Here is a 15,152-nt window from a genome sequence, read left to right as displayed (position 1 = left end):
ACCAGCCTCTAGGGGCAGAGGGCATCATGAGGGATCACTGAGAAAAGGGAGGATGTGCCAGGTTAGACAGTGGGAGCTAGAATTCTCCTGGGACCATGGTCCTTTCTTCGCGTGTTGTCCAGGCCCTTTCCCTGACTTCCTACCCCTCCTGGGACTCTGTCCCACCAAAAAGGGAAAGAGACAGCTGAGAGCCGACTGTGGGGTTTGGGAAAAGACTATGTCATCAGCTGGCCCAATGCCTATGAGCCATCCGGCTGCTAGAGATTCCCCTCCCCTGGGCAAGTCCCATTTTTTTTTTAAAGGAAAACAAAAACTAGATTTTTGGGAAGCAATGAAACACCCATCTGAGTCCTACCATCAGAGCTCCTGGCTGAATGGCTTATAGCTCAGCCAATCGTAGTGGCTCAGGATGCTTAAAAGAGCTGGCGCGGAGAAAGGCTGGGAAGAACTCACAGGGAGACCCACAGACACATAGACACGGGAGAGAGAGGAGGAGAAAGACAGAAACAAAGGCACGGCGGAAGGAGGCAGAGAGAGGACAGGCACAGAAGCGAAGCCAGACAGAGTCCGAGGGAGTGCAAAGGGAGAGGCCAGAGAAGCTGCAGAAGACAGGCAGGGAGAAACAAAGATCCAGGAGAGGAGGGTGTGGGAGGAGAGTTTGGAGGAACCAGACCACTAGGCACCTCTCCTAAGCCTAAGGGCCAAGTTTTCTCCATCTCCTCTGAAGGTCCCCAGACCCTCTGAAAATTCTGCCTCTGACCCTGGCAGGGGTCCGAGCCCCCAGGCTGCAGAGAGGAGCTTTCCAAAGCCAGGGCGAGGAGGACTTGGTGCCCAGACGGCCTCGGTCCCTCCCAGCTTCAGCACCAGTGCCATGTCCCGGACGGACCTGCATCCCGGGAGGGGCTTGGCGGAGTGCTGCCTGCGGGGAATCCAACCCCGCCTGCTGCTTCCCACCGTGCCCGTCTCCGGGCTGCTTCTGCTGTTACTGGCCTCCCTCCTGCCCTCAGCCTGGCCGGCCAGCCCCCTCCCCCGGGAGGAGGAGATCGTGTTTCCAGAGAAGCTCAACGACAGCGTCCTGCCTGGTTTGGGCACCCCTGCCAGGCTGTGGTACCGCTTGCCGGCCTTTGGGGAGACGCTGCTACTAGAGCTGGAGCAGGACCCCGGCGTGCGGGTGGAGGGGCTGACGGTGCAATACCTGGGCCGGGCGCCTGAGCTACTGGGTGGGGCGGAGCCGGGCACCTACCTCACTGGCACCATCAATGGAGATCCGGAGTCGGTGGCATCTCTGCACTGGGATGGGGGAGCTCTGTTAGGGGTGCTGCAGTATCGAGGGACCGAACTCCACATCCAGCCCCTGGAAGGAGGCACCCCTAACTCTGCCGGTGGGCCTGGGGCTCACATCCTACGCCGGAAGAGTCCTGCCAGCGGCCAGGGCCCCATTTGCAACGTCCAGGCTCCTCCTGGGAACCCCAGTTCCAGCCCACGAAGAGCCAAGGTAGGCAGCCCTGGAGTCTGTGTCCTGCAATGTCCTCCTGCCATGTCTGTCCTACTGACCCCTATTCATCTTCTCTCCACCCACTTCCACTTCTGGCCAGTCTGCTGCTTCCCTCCCTTCTGCCTGCCTTTTCGCTTTCCACTGTCCTCCTTTCCTGGGAAGGCTCTGGCTTTTCCCTGCCTCAACCCTTCTCCTAGCCAGACCACTGATCCCAAGGGGCTTCCCAGAGGTGGGTCAGAGACGCTATGCTGGGAATGACCGCTCTCTCTTCCCACCCCGACCTTGCCTGGCCATGGCATCCTACTGGCAGAGTCCCCAACAATGAGGCCCTTCTGATAGCCCCTTGGCCTTGACTCTTTTCTGGGCCCCAAATATGATTTTCACCACCAGCTAAAGGAGTGAGGTTTGAGGCCCAAGAGATTGGCCTCTGGCTTCCGATGCTGTCTTCAAAATTGTTCTGGCAAACTGCAAACTAGGGCAGGAGTGGACTGGGGAGGAAAGGCATCCTGAACCCCCTTCTGGTCCGTCCCCTTCCCACATTGCGGACTGACTGCAAGGCTGCCTGAGGCTCCATCCTTTCCTCCCTCCCACTCCCAGTCTCCCCCCTTCTTCCCTTCCTTCCTCCCTCCCTCTCTAGCTTTAATCCAGACCAGACGCTCCCTCCACACCCGCCACGCTGAGATCTGGCCCTGGCCCTAGCTGCTGACTGAATTGTTCCTCCAACCACACAGGGCAGACACGTTGCAGCCCAGCCCTCTAGCTCCAGTCCTGCAGCCCCAGACACACTCAGGCATGGGGGACCCCAAAGTCCCTCCCAGAGGCAGTCCCAGCTGCTTTTCACCTCTTGGGCCCACATAGCCCTGGGACGTGGCATCCCCATCCCCTCCCCTTCTCAGAATCAGCAGATGATTTCTCAGCGTTACCACAAAAGCCCTGGGATTTGGAGTTGGGGGGGAGGCCCCACCAAGACCCATCAGGAATCCCGTGGGATGTATGTGGCCCAGCTGGCTCTGCTGAGTTCCAGACCCAGGAAGTAAGGGAGGGGAGAAGTGATCCATGGGTCTGGGAGGCTATTTCAGGATCCTCCTCCCCTTTTTTCCTCTCCAGCGCTTTGCTTCACTGAGTAGATTTGTGGAGACCCTGGTGGTGGCAGATGACAAGATGGCGGCATTTCACGGTGCTGGGCTAAAGCGCTACCTGCTGACGGTCATGGCAGCAGCGGCCAAGGCCTTCAAGCACCCAAGCATCCGCAACCCCGTCAGCTTGGTGGTGACTCGGCTAGTGATTCTGGGGCCAGGTGAGGAAGGGCCCCAAGTAGGGCCCAGTGCCGCCCAGACCCTGCGCAGCTTCTGTGCCTGGCAGCGAGGACTCAACACCCCCGAGGACTCGGACCCTGACCACTTTGACACGGCCATTCTGTTTACCCGTCAGGTGAGGCCCCAATCAGCACCTCAGGCCATGCACTGCACAACTCCAAGAAGCACCACTGCCCAGACTGTGATGTAAATGGTGCCCCTGGCGTTGTTCAACATGGTGCCTGGCCCCAGCCACACTGCCAGTGCTATCTGGGCCCTGACAGTGCTGGATACGCAGTGCCCAGGTCTCCACTAATCTGGATCTCAGCTCAATGGATGCTGGTGTCTTGGTTCCTCATGTATTGTCTCTGATCTCCCTCTCCACAGGACCTGTGTGGGGTCTCTACTTGTGACACTCTAGGCATGGCTGATGTGGGCACTGTGTGTGACCCAGCTCGGAGCTGTGCTATCGTGGAGGATGATGGACTCCAGTCAGCCTTCACTGCTGCTCATGAACTGGGTAAGGTAGGGGTGGGGTCATGGGGCACCTGTGATGAGTGAGAGAGCTATCAGGGGTGAGGTGAGGGGACAGTGAGCTCACCAGGGTACAAATGCAAGTCACAAGGTGTTTCTTCCTTTTCCACAGGCCTAGGTCCAGGGCCATTACCTTTCTCTGCTCCGGATGTAGACAAACATTTAGATTTTTCTATTAAATGAGATAGTGTGTAGAAATCTACTGTGAACTGTGTGTGTGTGTTTGGAGGGGAGGTGGCACAGTACTGAGAGAGATTATTCACAAGAGTCAGTGATAGAGTGGATGGAATCAGGGTTGGGAATGTTGGCTATAAGGAAAATGGGTAGGGAGGAGCCCTGAGTGTATCATGGGGAGAGGGGAGACAGAGCAAGGGGGGCAACATATTGAGAAGCCCTTGGAGCACCAGAAAGACATTGGGGGCAGGTCGGGATGGGGAATGGATCTGGCCATCCGTAGCTGCAACCAGGCTTATGATGGGCCTGCAACCCTCTGAAGACACAGGGATGAGACCCTTGGACCCTAACAGGGCCTCTGCTCCCACAGGCCATGTCTTCAACATGCTCCATGACAACTCAAAGCCATGTGTTGGTCTGAATGGACCTGGGAGTACCTCCCGCCATGTCATGGCTCCTGTGATGGCTCACGTGGATCCCGAGGAGCCCTGGTCCCCCTGCAGTGCCCGCTTCATCACTGACTTCCTGGACAATGGCTATGGTAAGCAGATGGCACTCCCCTTCCCCTGGTGCAGCACCCAGTTCCTGCCCCCCACTGTACTTTCTCTTCTGCTGCATTTCACATGGGCCAAATTGACTCCTTCCAATGTGCCTCCTCTGCAGTGTGGGACGGGGTGAGAAATGCTGCTGCCTTTGTGTGGTTTCTACTTCCTCTCAGAATAAATAGCACAGCTACAGGAGGCAAGTTTTGGCTCAATAGAATTAAAACTGACCTTCTAAGGGCCACAAATGTCCAACAGTGGAAGGGGCTAGTTGTGAAAGAGGTGACTGCCTTGTCACTTGAGGTGTGCATGCCTAGCCGTATGACTATGATTGGGCAGGGCTGTTGATGAGAAGCAGACTCAAGAATTCTGCAGCTGGTTAGAATAGGTAGGAAGATCTAGTGCTTTGAGTTCCTATCCTGATCCTGTTCTTTAGATGTGTGTAGATGTGTGACTGTAAGTTACCTCACTTCTGTGTAGCTGATCTGTAAAATATGCGTAATAACGGTAGCTACCTCATAGGCTTTGGCCATGATTAAACACGATACTGTTGGTCAAGCATTTAGCCAATGTTCATCACATAATAAGCATTGAACAAATTTAGCTGCTATTTAAAGCTTCTTCCAGTCCTAGAATTTGGATTTTAGGATCTGTCAGGCCCTGGGGAGCCCAAGGCTGGCACCCCTTCAACCTATTGGTGACTTCATACCCCTGCCTCTTTTCCCAGGGCACTGTCTCTTAGACAAGCCAGAGTCTCCCCTGCATCTGCCTGTGACTTTCCCCGGCAAGGACTACGATGCTGACCGCCAGTGCCAGCTGACCTTTGGGCCTGACTCACACCATTGTCCGCAGCTGCCGCCGCCCTGTGCAGCCCTCTGGTGCTCTGGCCATCTCAATGGCCACTCCATGTGCCAGACCAAGCATTCACCCTGGGCTGATGGTACCCCCTGTGGGCCCGCACAGGCCTGTATGGGTGGCCGCTGCCTCCACATGGACCAGCTCCAGGACTTCAATGTGAGATCCCAAGGGCAGGGGAGGGGCAGAGGGCCTGGGGGAGGAGGGAGTGGCCCTGAGCCCGAGAGAGTATATTTATCCTACTCGTCCATTCTGTCCTTCTGCAGATCCCACAGGCTGGTGGCTGGGGCCCCTGGGGATCATGGGGTGGCTGCTCTCGGAGCTGTGGAGGTGGTGTCCAGTTCTCTTCCCGGGACTGCACACGGCCCATCCCCCGGAATGGTGGCAAGTACTGTGAGGGCCGCCATACCCGCTTTCGTTCCTGCAATGCCCAGGACTGCCCAACTGGCTCAGGTGAGGGATGGGAGGGATGGGAGCCTGGGGAGGGATTGGTAGGACAGAAAGGACTGTCCCTTGAGTTCAGGGACCAGGGAGGTGTTGACTGTCCCTGCTGTTGAGGGGAGTGACTTTACCCTTCAGGAAAGTGACAGGTAGTCTGTGGGCGAGAGAGCTGCCATACTGTCTGGAGGTCTGAGAGGCTAGGTGGAGGGGCTGGTGGGGCAGCGTGAGGAGAGAGGGGCTCTGACTGTCCATTTTAACCCTACAGCACTGACCTTCCGTGAAGAGCAGTGTGCTGCCTACAACCACCGCACTGACCTCTTCAAGAACTTCCCAGGGCCCATGGACTGGGTTCCTCGCTACACAGGTGTGGCGCCCCGGGACCAGTGCAAACTCACCTGCCAGGCCCGGGCACTCGGCTACTACTATGTGCTGGAGCCACGGGTGAGGACCAGGATGCCCCAGGGACCTGTCTAAGCTCACACACTGCCCAACCCGCCCTCTACTTTCTCATGGCAGAGATCCAAAACAGCACTATTGCTGGCGTTCTCACAGCCATGCTCGGCCAGCCCAGGGGTCCAGTCAGACTTCTCTGTCCGTGGGTATTTAGAAAACTAGCCCTGGACTCTGGATAAGTTGCCAATCAGGCAGCTCTAGCCTGTCCCATTTCCCTTGGTTTCTTTCCCTCCCTCTCCCCATCTTCCAGTGCTCCATTTTGTGAGAATGGAAGTATGTGGACTTTTGGGCACTTCTCTGACCCCCTTCCCATGGGCTCCTCTGGCAAATTACAGTGGTGGCCTCATTGAGCTCATGGATGGCCAGTCCCTCACTGGACAGGCCTCCTGGAGACAGCAATGTCCCTGCACCCCCTGTGATAGGGCCCTGGGTTGAGGCTGAAGAAGGAAGAACAAGCCTAGCAGTTTTGCATCCTTCACCCCTGTTCTGGGGAGAATGCCTGCAGGTTGACTGCCCTCTAGTGTCCAGCTGGGACGGTACCACCAAGATTTAGGGCTTGGGGTTGGGACTCAGACCTGCAATTCCCGTGTTGGCTTCTCTGCTTGCCAGCTGTGTAACCTTTGGGCAAGCTCCTAATCTTTCTAAACCTCAGTGTTCCATCTCTACAAACCTCAAATAGTGGTTGTGAGATTTATATAGCACTTAGTACAGTGCCTGATTCATCATGAGTCCTCTGAAAATGGTGGCTTTTATGATTATCATCCCTTACAGTGGCTGGGGTTCCCTCCACACTCCATCCACATCCCCTCCCTCACCCAACTTTTCTGGCATCCCCTCCCTGATGGGATATGGGTCTTGTTCGACTTACCAACCCGTTTTGACTAAGGAAGACACTTTCATCACTCCCTCTCTTCTCCTCAGGTGGTAGATGGGACCCCCTGTTCCCCAGACAGCTCCTCAGTCTGTGTCCAGGGCCGCTGCATCCATGCCGGCTGTGACCGCGTCATTGGCTCCAAAAAGAAATTTGACAAGTGCATGGTGTGCGGTGGGGATGGTTCTAGCTGCAGCAAGCAGTCTGGCTCCTTCAGAAAATTCAGGTTCATTCACTATTTATTTCCTCCTCCCACCTTCCTGGACGCTGTTCTGGGCCCTGGGGATACATAGGTGAACTCAACACTGCTTCTCCTCTCAAAGAGCTGACGTACAGTCTAGTAGGGGAGACAGATGAGTTCACAGTTACAGCGCAGTGTCCCACCTGCTCAAAGGTGTCAGCCTGGGCTGCTGTGAGGACACTTGTGGGCATCAGGGAGGGATTCCCAGGAGGTGACCTCCCTGCTGGAAGAAGAATAGGAACTGGACAGGCACCAAGGAGGCGGGGCTTAGATGGGCACCTCAGTAAGGGGGCAGCAGGTGTAAAGGCCCAGAGAGCAGAGGAAGGAGGGCACATTTGCATGTAGCTCGGATCTAGGCTGGACAGCTCACGTAGGTCTGGGGAGACAACCTTCTACACACATACAGTCATACAAACACAGCTCAGAAAGGCTGAGAGGGTTCAGGAAGATGCTGAGTTCTCTTCTACTCCTTGCACACAGATACGGATACAACAATGTGGTCACCATCCCCGCAGGGGCCACCCACATCCTGGTCCGGCAGCAGGGTACCCCTGGTGTCCGGAGCCTCTACCTGGCCCTGAAGCTCCCCGACGGCTCCTATGCCCTCAATGGTGAATACACGCTGATACCCTCCCCCACAGACGTGGTCCTGCCCGGGGCAGTCAACTTGCGCTACAGCGGGGCCACTGCAGCCTCGGAGACACTGTCCGGCCACGGGCCCCTGGCTCAGCCCGTGACGCTGCAGGTCCTGGTGGCTGGCAACCCCCAGAACGTACGCCTTCGCTACAGCTTCTTCGTGCCCTGGCCAGCCCCTTCAACGCCACGCCCCCCTCCCCAGGACTGGGTGCACCGCAAGGCACAGATTCTGGAGATCCTCCGGCGGCGCTCCTGGGCGGGCAGGAAATAACCTCACCGTCCCGGCTGCCCTTTCTGGGCACCGGGGCCTCGGACTTGGCTGGGAGAATGAGGGGGCTCGGCAGCTGCCTCTCACCGAGACACAGTTGGGGAGGGGCTGTGAGATGAGCCCGCCTCTCCTCTCTGCCCTACCGAGCAGGCTGGCCCTGCCCGGGTTTCCTGCCCTGGATGGCTGGTGGATGGAAGGGGCTGGGAGATAGTCCCTTATCTAAACTGCCCCCTCTGCCCTGCTGGTCACAGGAGGGAGGGGGAAGGCAGGGTAGACCCCGGTTGTATTTATTTAGTATTTATTCACTTTTATTTAGCACCAGGGAAGGGGATAAGGGCTAGGGTCCTGGGGAAACTGACCCACTGTCCTCATAGCCCTCACCCTGTCTAGGAAATCCAGGGTGGTGGTGATAGGCGTAAGTGATCTCTGTGTGTGTGTGTGTGTGTGTGTGCACCTGTGTGTGAGAAGATGTGTGTGTGTGTGTGTGTGTGTGTGTGTGTGTGTGTGTGTATGAGGTTCCTCCTGCCTAGCTTTCCTCTCCCTGAATTTTATTTTCTGGGAGAGGAAGAGTCAAGGGTAGGATAGGCCTTCAGGGAGTAAGGGATTATCATATTTTTAAATATAAATTGAATTCTGCTATTTATGTGCTCCTTTTGGAGTCAGACAGATGTGGGTTGCACCCTGGCTCCACATCTCTGAACACTAGTTTCCTCATTTGACAATAATAATACCTCCCTTGGAAATTTGTTATAAGGATTAATGTAAATAAAGAACTAGCATAATGCCTAGCACTTGGTAAGTGCTCAACAAATGTCAGCTGCTGTCAGTTATTATTATCACCACCTTACGTCCTCGGCTCCACTGTCCATGGAGTCTGCAGTGCATTTGAAGGTGGCAAAGATCTGCGTCAGTGGTGCCTGCCCTTGTCCCCCAGGCCCAGTTCCTTTGGTTGGCAGAACCCTAGCCTGGATTGTGAAGGACTGTCAGAGAAAGGACAATTCTGTCCCTGATCTCTGGAGGCTCCCAACCACATGTAGCCAGGCGTAATAAACACTTGGCTACAAGCACAATTGACAAGAACATGAATGTGAAAGATAACTAGAACACTACTGTCAAAACAAACAAGCGGGCTTCCCTGGTGGCACAGTGGTTGAGAATCCGCCTGCCGATGCAGGGGTCGTAGGTTCGTGCCCCGGTCCGGGAAGATCCCACATGCTGCAGAGCGGCTGGGCCCGTGAGCCATGGCCACTGGGCCTGCGCGTCCGGAGCCTGTGCTCCGCAATGGGAGAGGCCACAACAGTGAGAGGCCCGCGTACCAAAAAAAAAAAAAAAAAAAAAAAAAAAAACAAGCGGGCTTCCCTGGTGGCACAGTGGTTGGGGGTCCGACTGCCGAGGCAGGGGACACGGGTTCGTGCCCCGGTCCGGGGAGATGCCACATGCCGTGGAGCGGTTGGGCCCGTGAGCCATAGCCGCTGAGCCTGTGGGTCCGGAGCCTGTGCTCTGCAACGGGAGGGAGAGGCCACGACGGTGAGAGGCCTGCGTACCACAGGAAAAAAAAAAAAAAAAGCGTTAAAACTAACAAGCACTTAGTAATGAGAGTGCTAGTTGAGGGGGCTGAGGGGAGCTGTTATAGAAAGAGCACTGGAGCGGGAGCTGATGGGTCTGAATCTAAGTTGGGGTTCAGCATCTTCCTAGCTGGTAGTGGTGGGTAAGTCACGGATGCTGAGCCTTAGGTTGCTCATGTGTGTAATGGGGCTAAAAAGTACCTGTTCCCACAGGATTGTTCTGAACAAATGTTACAATATTTTCAAAATAGTGAAGGCTGTACCCATGTGAGAAAATAGTGAAGGCTGCACCCATGTGAGAGGTTATCCTTATGACTACTGAGTGACTGGTACAGGGTCCCCAGAATCAACCAGTGTAAACCCAGCAGACTTCTTTGAAGATGTGATGTTAGAATGGAATTTAATAAGAGGAGTAGGGGATAGCCAGGAGGGCAAAAAAAAAAAAGCATGGAGAGGGAGCTGAGGTGAGGGGGAGCCAGGTGTTCAGTGGTGGCAGAAATCAGTTCTACTTTTCCGTCTGAGCAGGTGACTTTGCTTAAGGAACAGGGTTGGGAAAGGGTGGCAGGTGGACCCTGCAAGAATTTAGAGTCTTGACTGGTAGTAGCAGGACTGCTAGGCATTGGAGAAGGGCTGAATGTGGAGGTGAGGGAGGAACTGTAGGTAAAGAAGACCCTAAGGAAGGAGTGGAAAAGGAGGAAATTGGGGAACTAGGGGTGCTTCACTCTGCCGTAGTAGCTCTTAGGTGGGCTGCCCAATACTGCTCGGCATATAGTGCTGGGACTAGGGGCTTAAGGCAAAAGCCATGGAGAGTGTAGCAGTTGTTTGCACTCTGCTCACTGGGGCTGGGCTTCGCTCCTCAAGTTCTGTACGAGGCAACGCCTTACACAGTGCCCTGGACTTTGTACCACCAAGTATGGCACTTACTCCCTTGGCAGCACTGGGAACAGGGCGGTGTCTTACTCTGCTTGGCCTCTTTTCTTCCATATGCATGGCCCCCACTGCTGTGCTTGGGCCCAGGCCCCTCCTCCTGTCCTCCTACCAACCAGGCTAGAGGAGGGAGAAACAGGAGAGTGGGACAAGGCCAGAGCGATCTTCAACTATTTCATCTGATTAGCAAAATTGGACTGCCAATAACTATGAGCTGATGGTACAATAAGCAGAGTTCTGTGCTAAGTAGATGTAAAGTACAAATGCAAACAATACACAAATAAAGATGCTCACTGCAATCTGGGGGAAGGTTCTGTACTATACCTCCACAAAGAGAAATATTGGATGGTACAAAGAACTGTATGATAAGGGCAAATTGAACTGTACAGAGATTGATGCCTGGGCTTAATGGGCTATGAGGGTTAAGGAGGGTGAGTCTTGGGCTGGACCTTGAGGAACAGGTAATCATGATAGCCTTTCTTATGTTTCTTTAGTGCCGACGGTAATAAATCACTTATATACATTATTTTAAGAGAAAGCCCTTTACTCACTGAGTAGGCTTCTGACTGCCATGAAGCAGTTTTTCGCAGAAAGTTACTGAATTTAGAGGCCACCTGTGTGATTGGATGGGTGGGTGGGGGGAGGCATACAGTGAAAGAGAAGAGAAGAGAGAGCTGCTCCTCAAAGAGAATTGATGGGTATCCTGGCCCTAAATCCCTAGCAAGGCCTCACCCCTTCCTGGAATGTTCTCTCCCATACCACCCTTCCCAAACCCAGGCTGTAGACTGCCTAATATCCTGATGTCAGGAGTCCAACAAGTTCTTGCTATGGATGTGGGGAGGGCATACCTCCCTCAAAGAGCCAAGATGAGCTCTGACTCCTCAGTTGGCCTACTTATTGCCTTCATGGGCCTGAGCTACGGTGTGGGTGTACAAGCAGGAGGAGGAACAGGAATAACCGGAAGGAAGAAGGCATGGAGACAGTTCAAGTATCTGGTCCTTAAGGGAAAAAGAATGGTGATGAGCTGGAGGAAGAAGAGTCGGTGATTGCTGAGAGAGCCTCGTCCCTGCAGAAGTTCAAGGAGAGATGGACAACTATTTTATGGGATGGCAAGTGTGCCTGTGTGTTCAAGGCAGGGGAAGAGGTCGAAGCAATGACTGTGAGTTGAGCCAATTTCTTTAAGTTCTTTCTGTCCCTGAGATTCTCAACTTCAGTGATTAGAGCGGAGCAAATCTGGGCATTTGTCCAACCCCTATTTGTGTGGTGGGGGTGGGAGAGCCAGCATTCCTGAGGGGTGCTGTGGGAGCAGCTACTCAGTTACATTTCTACTCCATCTCTGGCTCCACTTCTTTAATCTCCATATGGTATTACAGTGTTTTGTTTTCTAAAATACCAGATTGATAGTAATTGACAAAACCAGCATCCCATTGGTCAGGACTTGTGGGGGAGGAAAGGGGAAGAAAGTAGAATTTAATGTAGTAACATTTTATTGGCTCAGAGGATGCTTCTGAACCAGTTGAACACCTTCCCCATTGACTGTCGCTGGGGGCAAGCTAAAATCATTGGCAGCAAGAGTAACCAGCTGACAGCTGCGGGAAACCACCAGTTCTAAAAGTGTTCAGAAAGAGGCAGATGGGGGGAGGGGGGGAACAACAATACCGAACAACTTCCTCAGATAGGACCTTATATGGGGACAGGCCCAGAGTACTTAAGTAGCTCTAGGAAGGAAAGGGAGGGGAGGAAGTATAGATTGAAGGCATCCCTCACAGTCTTTGGGCAACCAATAACAGGCCCTACAAACCCAGTAATAAACAAATACACAAACAGTGACACACATTGACATACAGGTGTCCAACTCCATAGAGATACATTAGCACACTCTCTTGATAATGTAGATGCAAATAAGCATTGAGAAGCTGAAAATGTGCGAACTGGGGCCTGAAAATGGGTCAGAGGAAATATATTAATTGACCTAATTCCCCAGTGAGAATGAATTGTTCATCCCACTTATTTGTTCAATAAATAAGCCATTATGTTATAAACAAGAATCAAATAATTCTCTCACAGTGCCTGGAAAGGACACAGATTTTTGGAGTCAGACTGAATCTAAGCTTTGCAAGAGCAAGATGTAATGGCATGATCTTAAATTACTTGATCTCTGTGAGCCTCAGTTTCTTTATCTGTAAAATGGGTATATTACCACCTGCATTATGGAGAGGTTGTCAGAACTTAAGAATATAATGATGTAAATGCTTGGCCCTGTGTGTGGCTTCTAGTAAGTGTCAATACATGCTGATTCTCTTCCCCTCAAATCTCTTCCATTCCCTGTTCCCTTCCCACTCCTGCATTAGCATGAGAAAATAAGTATACCAAGGAACTTTCTAGGTCAGATCTAAAATGGGCTATTTTGGGGGCTTCCCTGGTGGCGCAGTGGTTGAGAATCCGCCTGCCAATGCAGGGGACACGGGTTCGTGTCCCGGTCCAGGAAGATCCCACATGTGGCGGAGCAGCTGGGCCCGTGAGCCATGGCCGCTGAGCCTGCGTGTCCGGAGCCTGTGCTCCGCAACGGGAGAGGCCACAACAGTGAGAGGCCCGCGTACCACAAAAAATAAATAAATAAATAAAATAAAATAAAATGGGCTATTTTGTAGAATTTGTGCCAAAAGTTCTAGGTTACTTTCAGGGGATAAGAAAAAGGAAGACATGGTCTCTGTCCTCAGAGGGTTCATAGTCTGGTGGCTAAGACAGTCAGGTAAGACAAAGATTCCAGACCTGTGTGATAGGTGCCATGATAGAAGAGGCGCATGGAATATGGGGTCAAGGAAGTGTTCCTGGAGGAGGTGTCTGCCTCCCCTTCTAGAAGTAATCTATAAGGGCTTTTGGAGAGTAGGGTAGTGGTGGAAGAAAAAAGAACTTTTGCTTGCTAGGTCAGCTCCCAGGCTCTGCTCTATTACGCAAAATGAAAGTAAAGTGAACAGACTTGAAGCTGGTGGATAATACTGTAAGCAACTGAGTAGAGTTGGAAGGGGTAGTTTCGGGGAGAAGCTACCATCTTGGTAGAAAATGTTAAGTGGGGGAGCGAGGATTTTAAAGACATTGAGCTGTGTATTAAAATGTGCTCCTGCTTCACTCTCCCCTCCCCCATACCTCTGATGTTTCCTTGAGAAACTAAGTAGAGATTTAAATTATGTTAAATTCTTTTTTTATTACTAGACTGCGTTTCTTCTGTTATGTTGTGTGTCATGACTGGGCCTCTAGGGGCCCCAGGATTTATTCAGAATACAGAAAGATAGGATGTTGTGGTGGAAACCAGCATATTAGAATTTAAGGTTTCAAAAACTAGCAATTCTAGGGGATGACTAAGCCCAGGATGTGGCCTGGGTGAAAAGGAGTAGAGATGAAGGTTCTTGAAAACAGGGAGCTTGCAAATGAAGGTAGAGGAGTTATCAGAAGATGGTAGATAGGAGGGATAAGAAGGTGAAGTTCAGTTTTACAAGAGTAAAACACCGTGGAGGAGCAGAGGCTGAGGAAGGATCCTCTAGAAGAACTACATTTCAATTTTCTGTATTTTCCACTACACAGTGAGATCTTCAAAAAAAAAATGAGGGCTTTTACTTGGCTCTTACTTTGTGCTCAAAATCAAAATCAGATGTATTGAATATCTGCTCTCTGCTGGCCCTTTTCCATAATTCTCACTAATTATCACAAAACCACTTAAGATGGGTTCACTGTGTGGATGAAACCCAGAGAGTGTATTGCTCAACATCACACAGCCAGTGGGTTTCAAAGCTGCCATTGTATTCAAATCCAGTATTACCTAATTCTGAGCCTCCACAGGCACCTCAAACTCATGAGGTCCAAAGTTTAACTTGTCTTCTCTACTGTTTCCCCCAAATGTGCCTCTTCTGAGTTTTGTTTCTCATTAAATGTCGCCACCATCCACCCAGTGGTCCACATTAGAAATCTGGGAGTCGAGACCTCCCTGGTGATCCAATGGTTAAGGCTCCGCGGTCGTAATGCAGGGGGCCCAGGTTCTATCCCTGGTCAGGGAACTAGATCCCACATGCCACAGCTAAGACCAGGCACAGCCAAATAAATTACTTTCTTACTTACTTACTTAATTTAAAAAAAGAAATCCAGGAGTGCTCTTGGAGTCTTCTAACTCCCTGACTTGACACATCCAGCCAATCACTAAGTCCTATTTGCCTCCTAAAAGTTCTCAAAGGTGTCCTCTTCCTTCCAGTCCCACTGATATTACCTTGTTTTGCATGAGTTTCATCTCACTCCTGGATTGCTGCAGTAACCTCCTTAATAGGTCCCTGCTTCCAGTATTGACCACTCCAATAATGCTCCACGATTCCACCGGAGTAAAATTCCTAGTTCTGATCATAGCACTCTCTGTTTAGAGCACTTTAAGGCTTTCTTCTTGCCCACAGGATAAAACTCAATCTCTTTTAATGTGGTTTATGGAGTCTTTCATTATCTGGCACCTATTTACCTCTTCAGTTTCATCTTTCACAATTTCCCTGACTCTGTCGTTTAGCCTATTGATCCATTTTTAAATTTCCCCAACTCCCTAATTTCTTCCTCATTTCCAGACTTTTGCACTATGGTTTCCTGGGTCTAGAACACTATTCATCTGTTAAAAGATAATTTTTAGAAAAGGGTAGAATTATGACTCTCACACTGTTAAAGAAAAAATTATTCGGACACTTGTTAAAATGGTAAGAAAGACTTTATTCAGGACTATTGCAATAGGTGCCAAGGCTATCCCAATCAGAGAGAGTTTGGGTTCAACTCTGAATACAGTAAGGACAGGTGGATAGTTATAGCCAATGAGCAGAATGAGTCAGTA

At 51.9% G+C, this 15,152-nt stretch overlaps 1 protein-coding gene across 1 annotated transcript; it reads left to right on the top strand.

The window, feature by feature from the left end:
* Positions 1-360: 360 nt before the first annotated feature.
* ADAMTS4 (ADAM metallopeptidase with thrombospondin type 1 motif 4) lies at positions 361-8,616 on the top strand. Its single transcript, XM_059066953.2, has 9 exons — positions 361-1,495; positions 2,603-2,926; positions 3,178-3,310; positions 3,869-4,039; positions 4,768-5,054; positions 5,162-5,348; positions 5,602-5,777; positions 6,711-6,886; positions 7,382-8,616. The coding sequence occupies exons 1-9, from the start codon at positions 872-874 to the stop codon at positions 7,806-7,808; spliced, it is 2,505 nt and encodes an 834-aa protein (XP_058922936.1). The 5' UTR covers positions 361-871; the 3' UTR covers positions 7,809-8,616.
* The last annotated feature ends 6,536 nt before the right edge of the window (positions 8,617-15,152 follow it).

Source organism: Kogia breviceps, chromosome 1 (genome assembly GCF_026419965.1).
Source record: "Kogia breviceps isolate mKogBre1 chromosome 1, mKogBre1 haplotype 1, whole genome shotgun sequence".
Classification (NCBI taxonomy): domain Eukaryota; kingdom Metazoa; phylum Chordata; class Mammalia; order Artiodactyla; family Physeteridae; genus Kogia; species Kogia breviceps.
The sequence above is the reverse complement of the archived record's forward strand: the minus strand, read 5'-3'. Positions and strand labels throughout refer to the sequence as shown.

Coding starts and splice junctions, on each gene's coding strand:
- ADAMTS4 (XM_059066953.2), top strand. CDS start 872: ATGTCCCGGACGGACCTGCATCCCGGGAGGGGCTTGGCGGAGTGCTGC. Junction 5,055..5,161: donor ACCAGCTCCAGGACTTCAAT/GTGAGATCCCAA, acceptor GTCCTTCTGCAG/ATCCCACAGGCTGGTGGCTG. Junction 5,349..5,601: donor GGACTGCCCAACTGGCTCAG/GTGAGGGATGGG, acceptor TTAACCCTACAG/CACTGACCTTCCGTGAAGAG.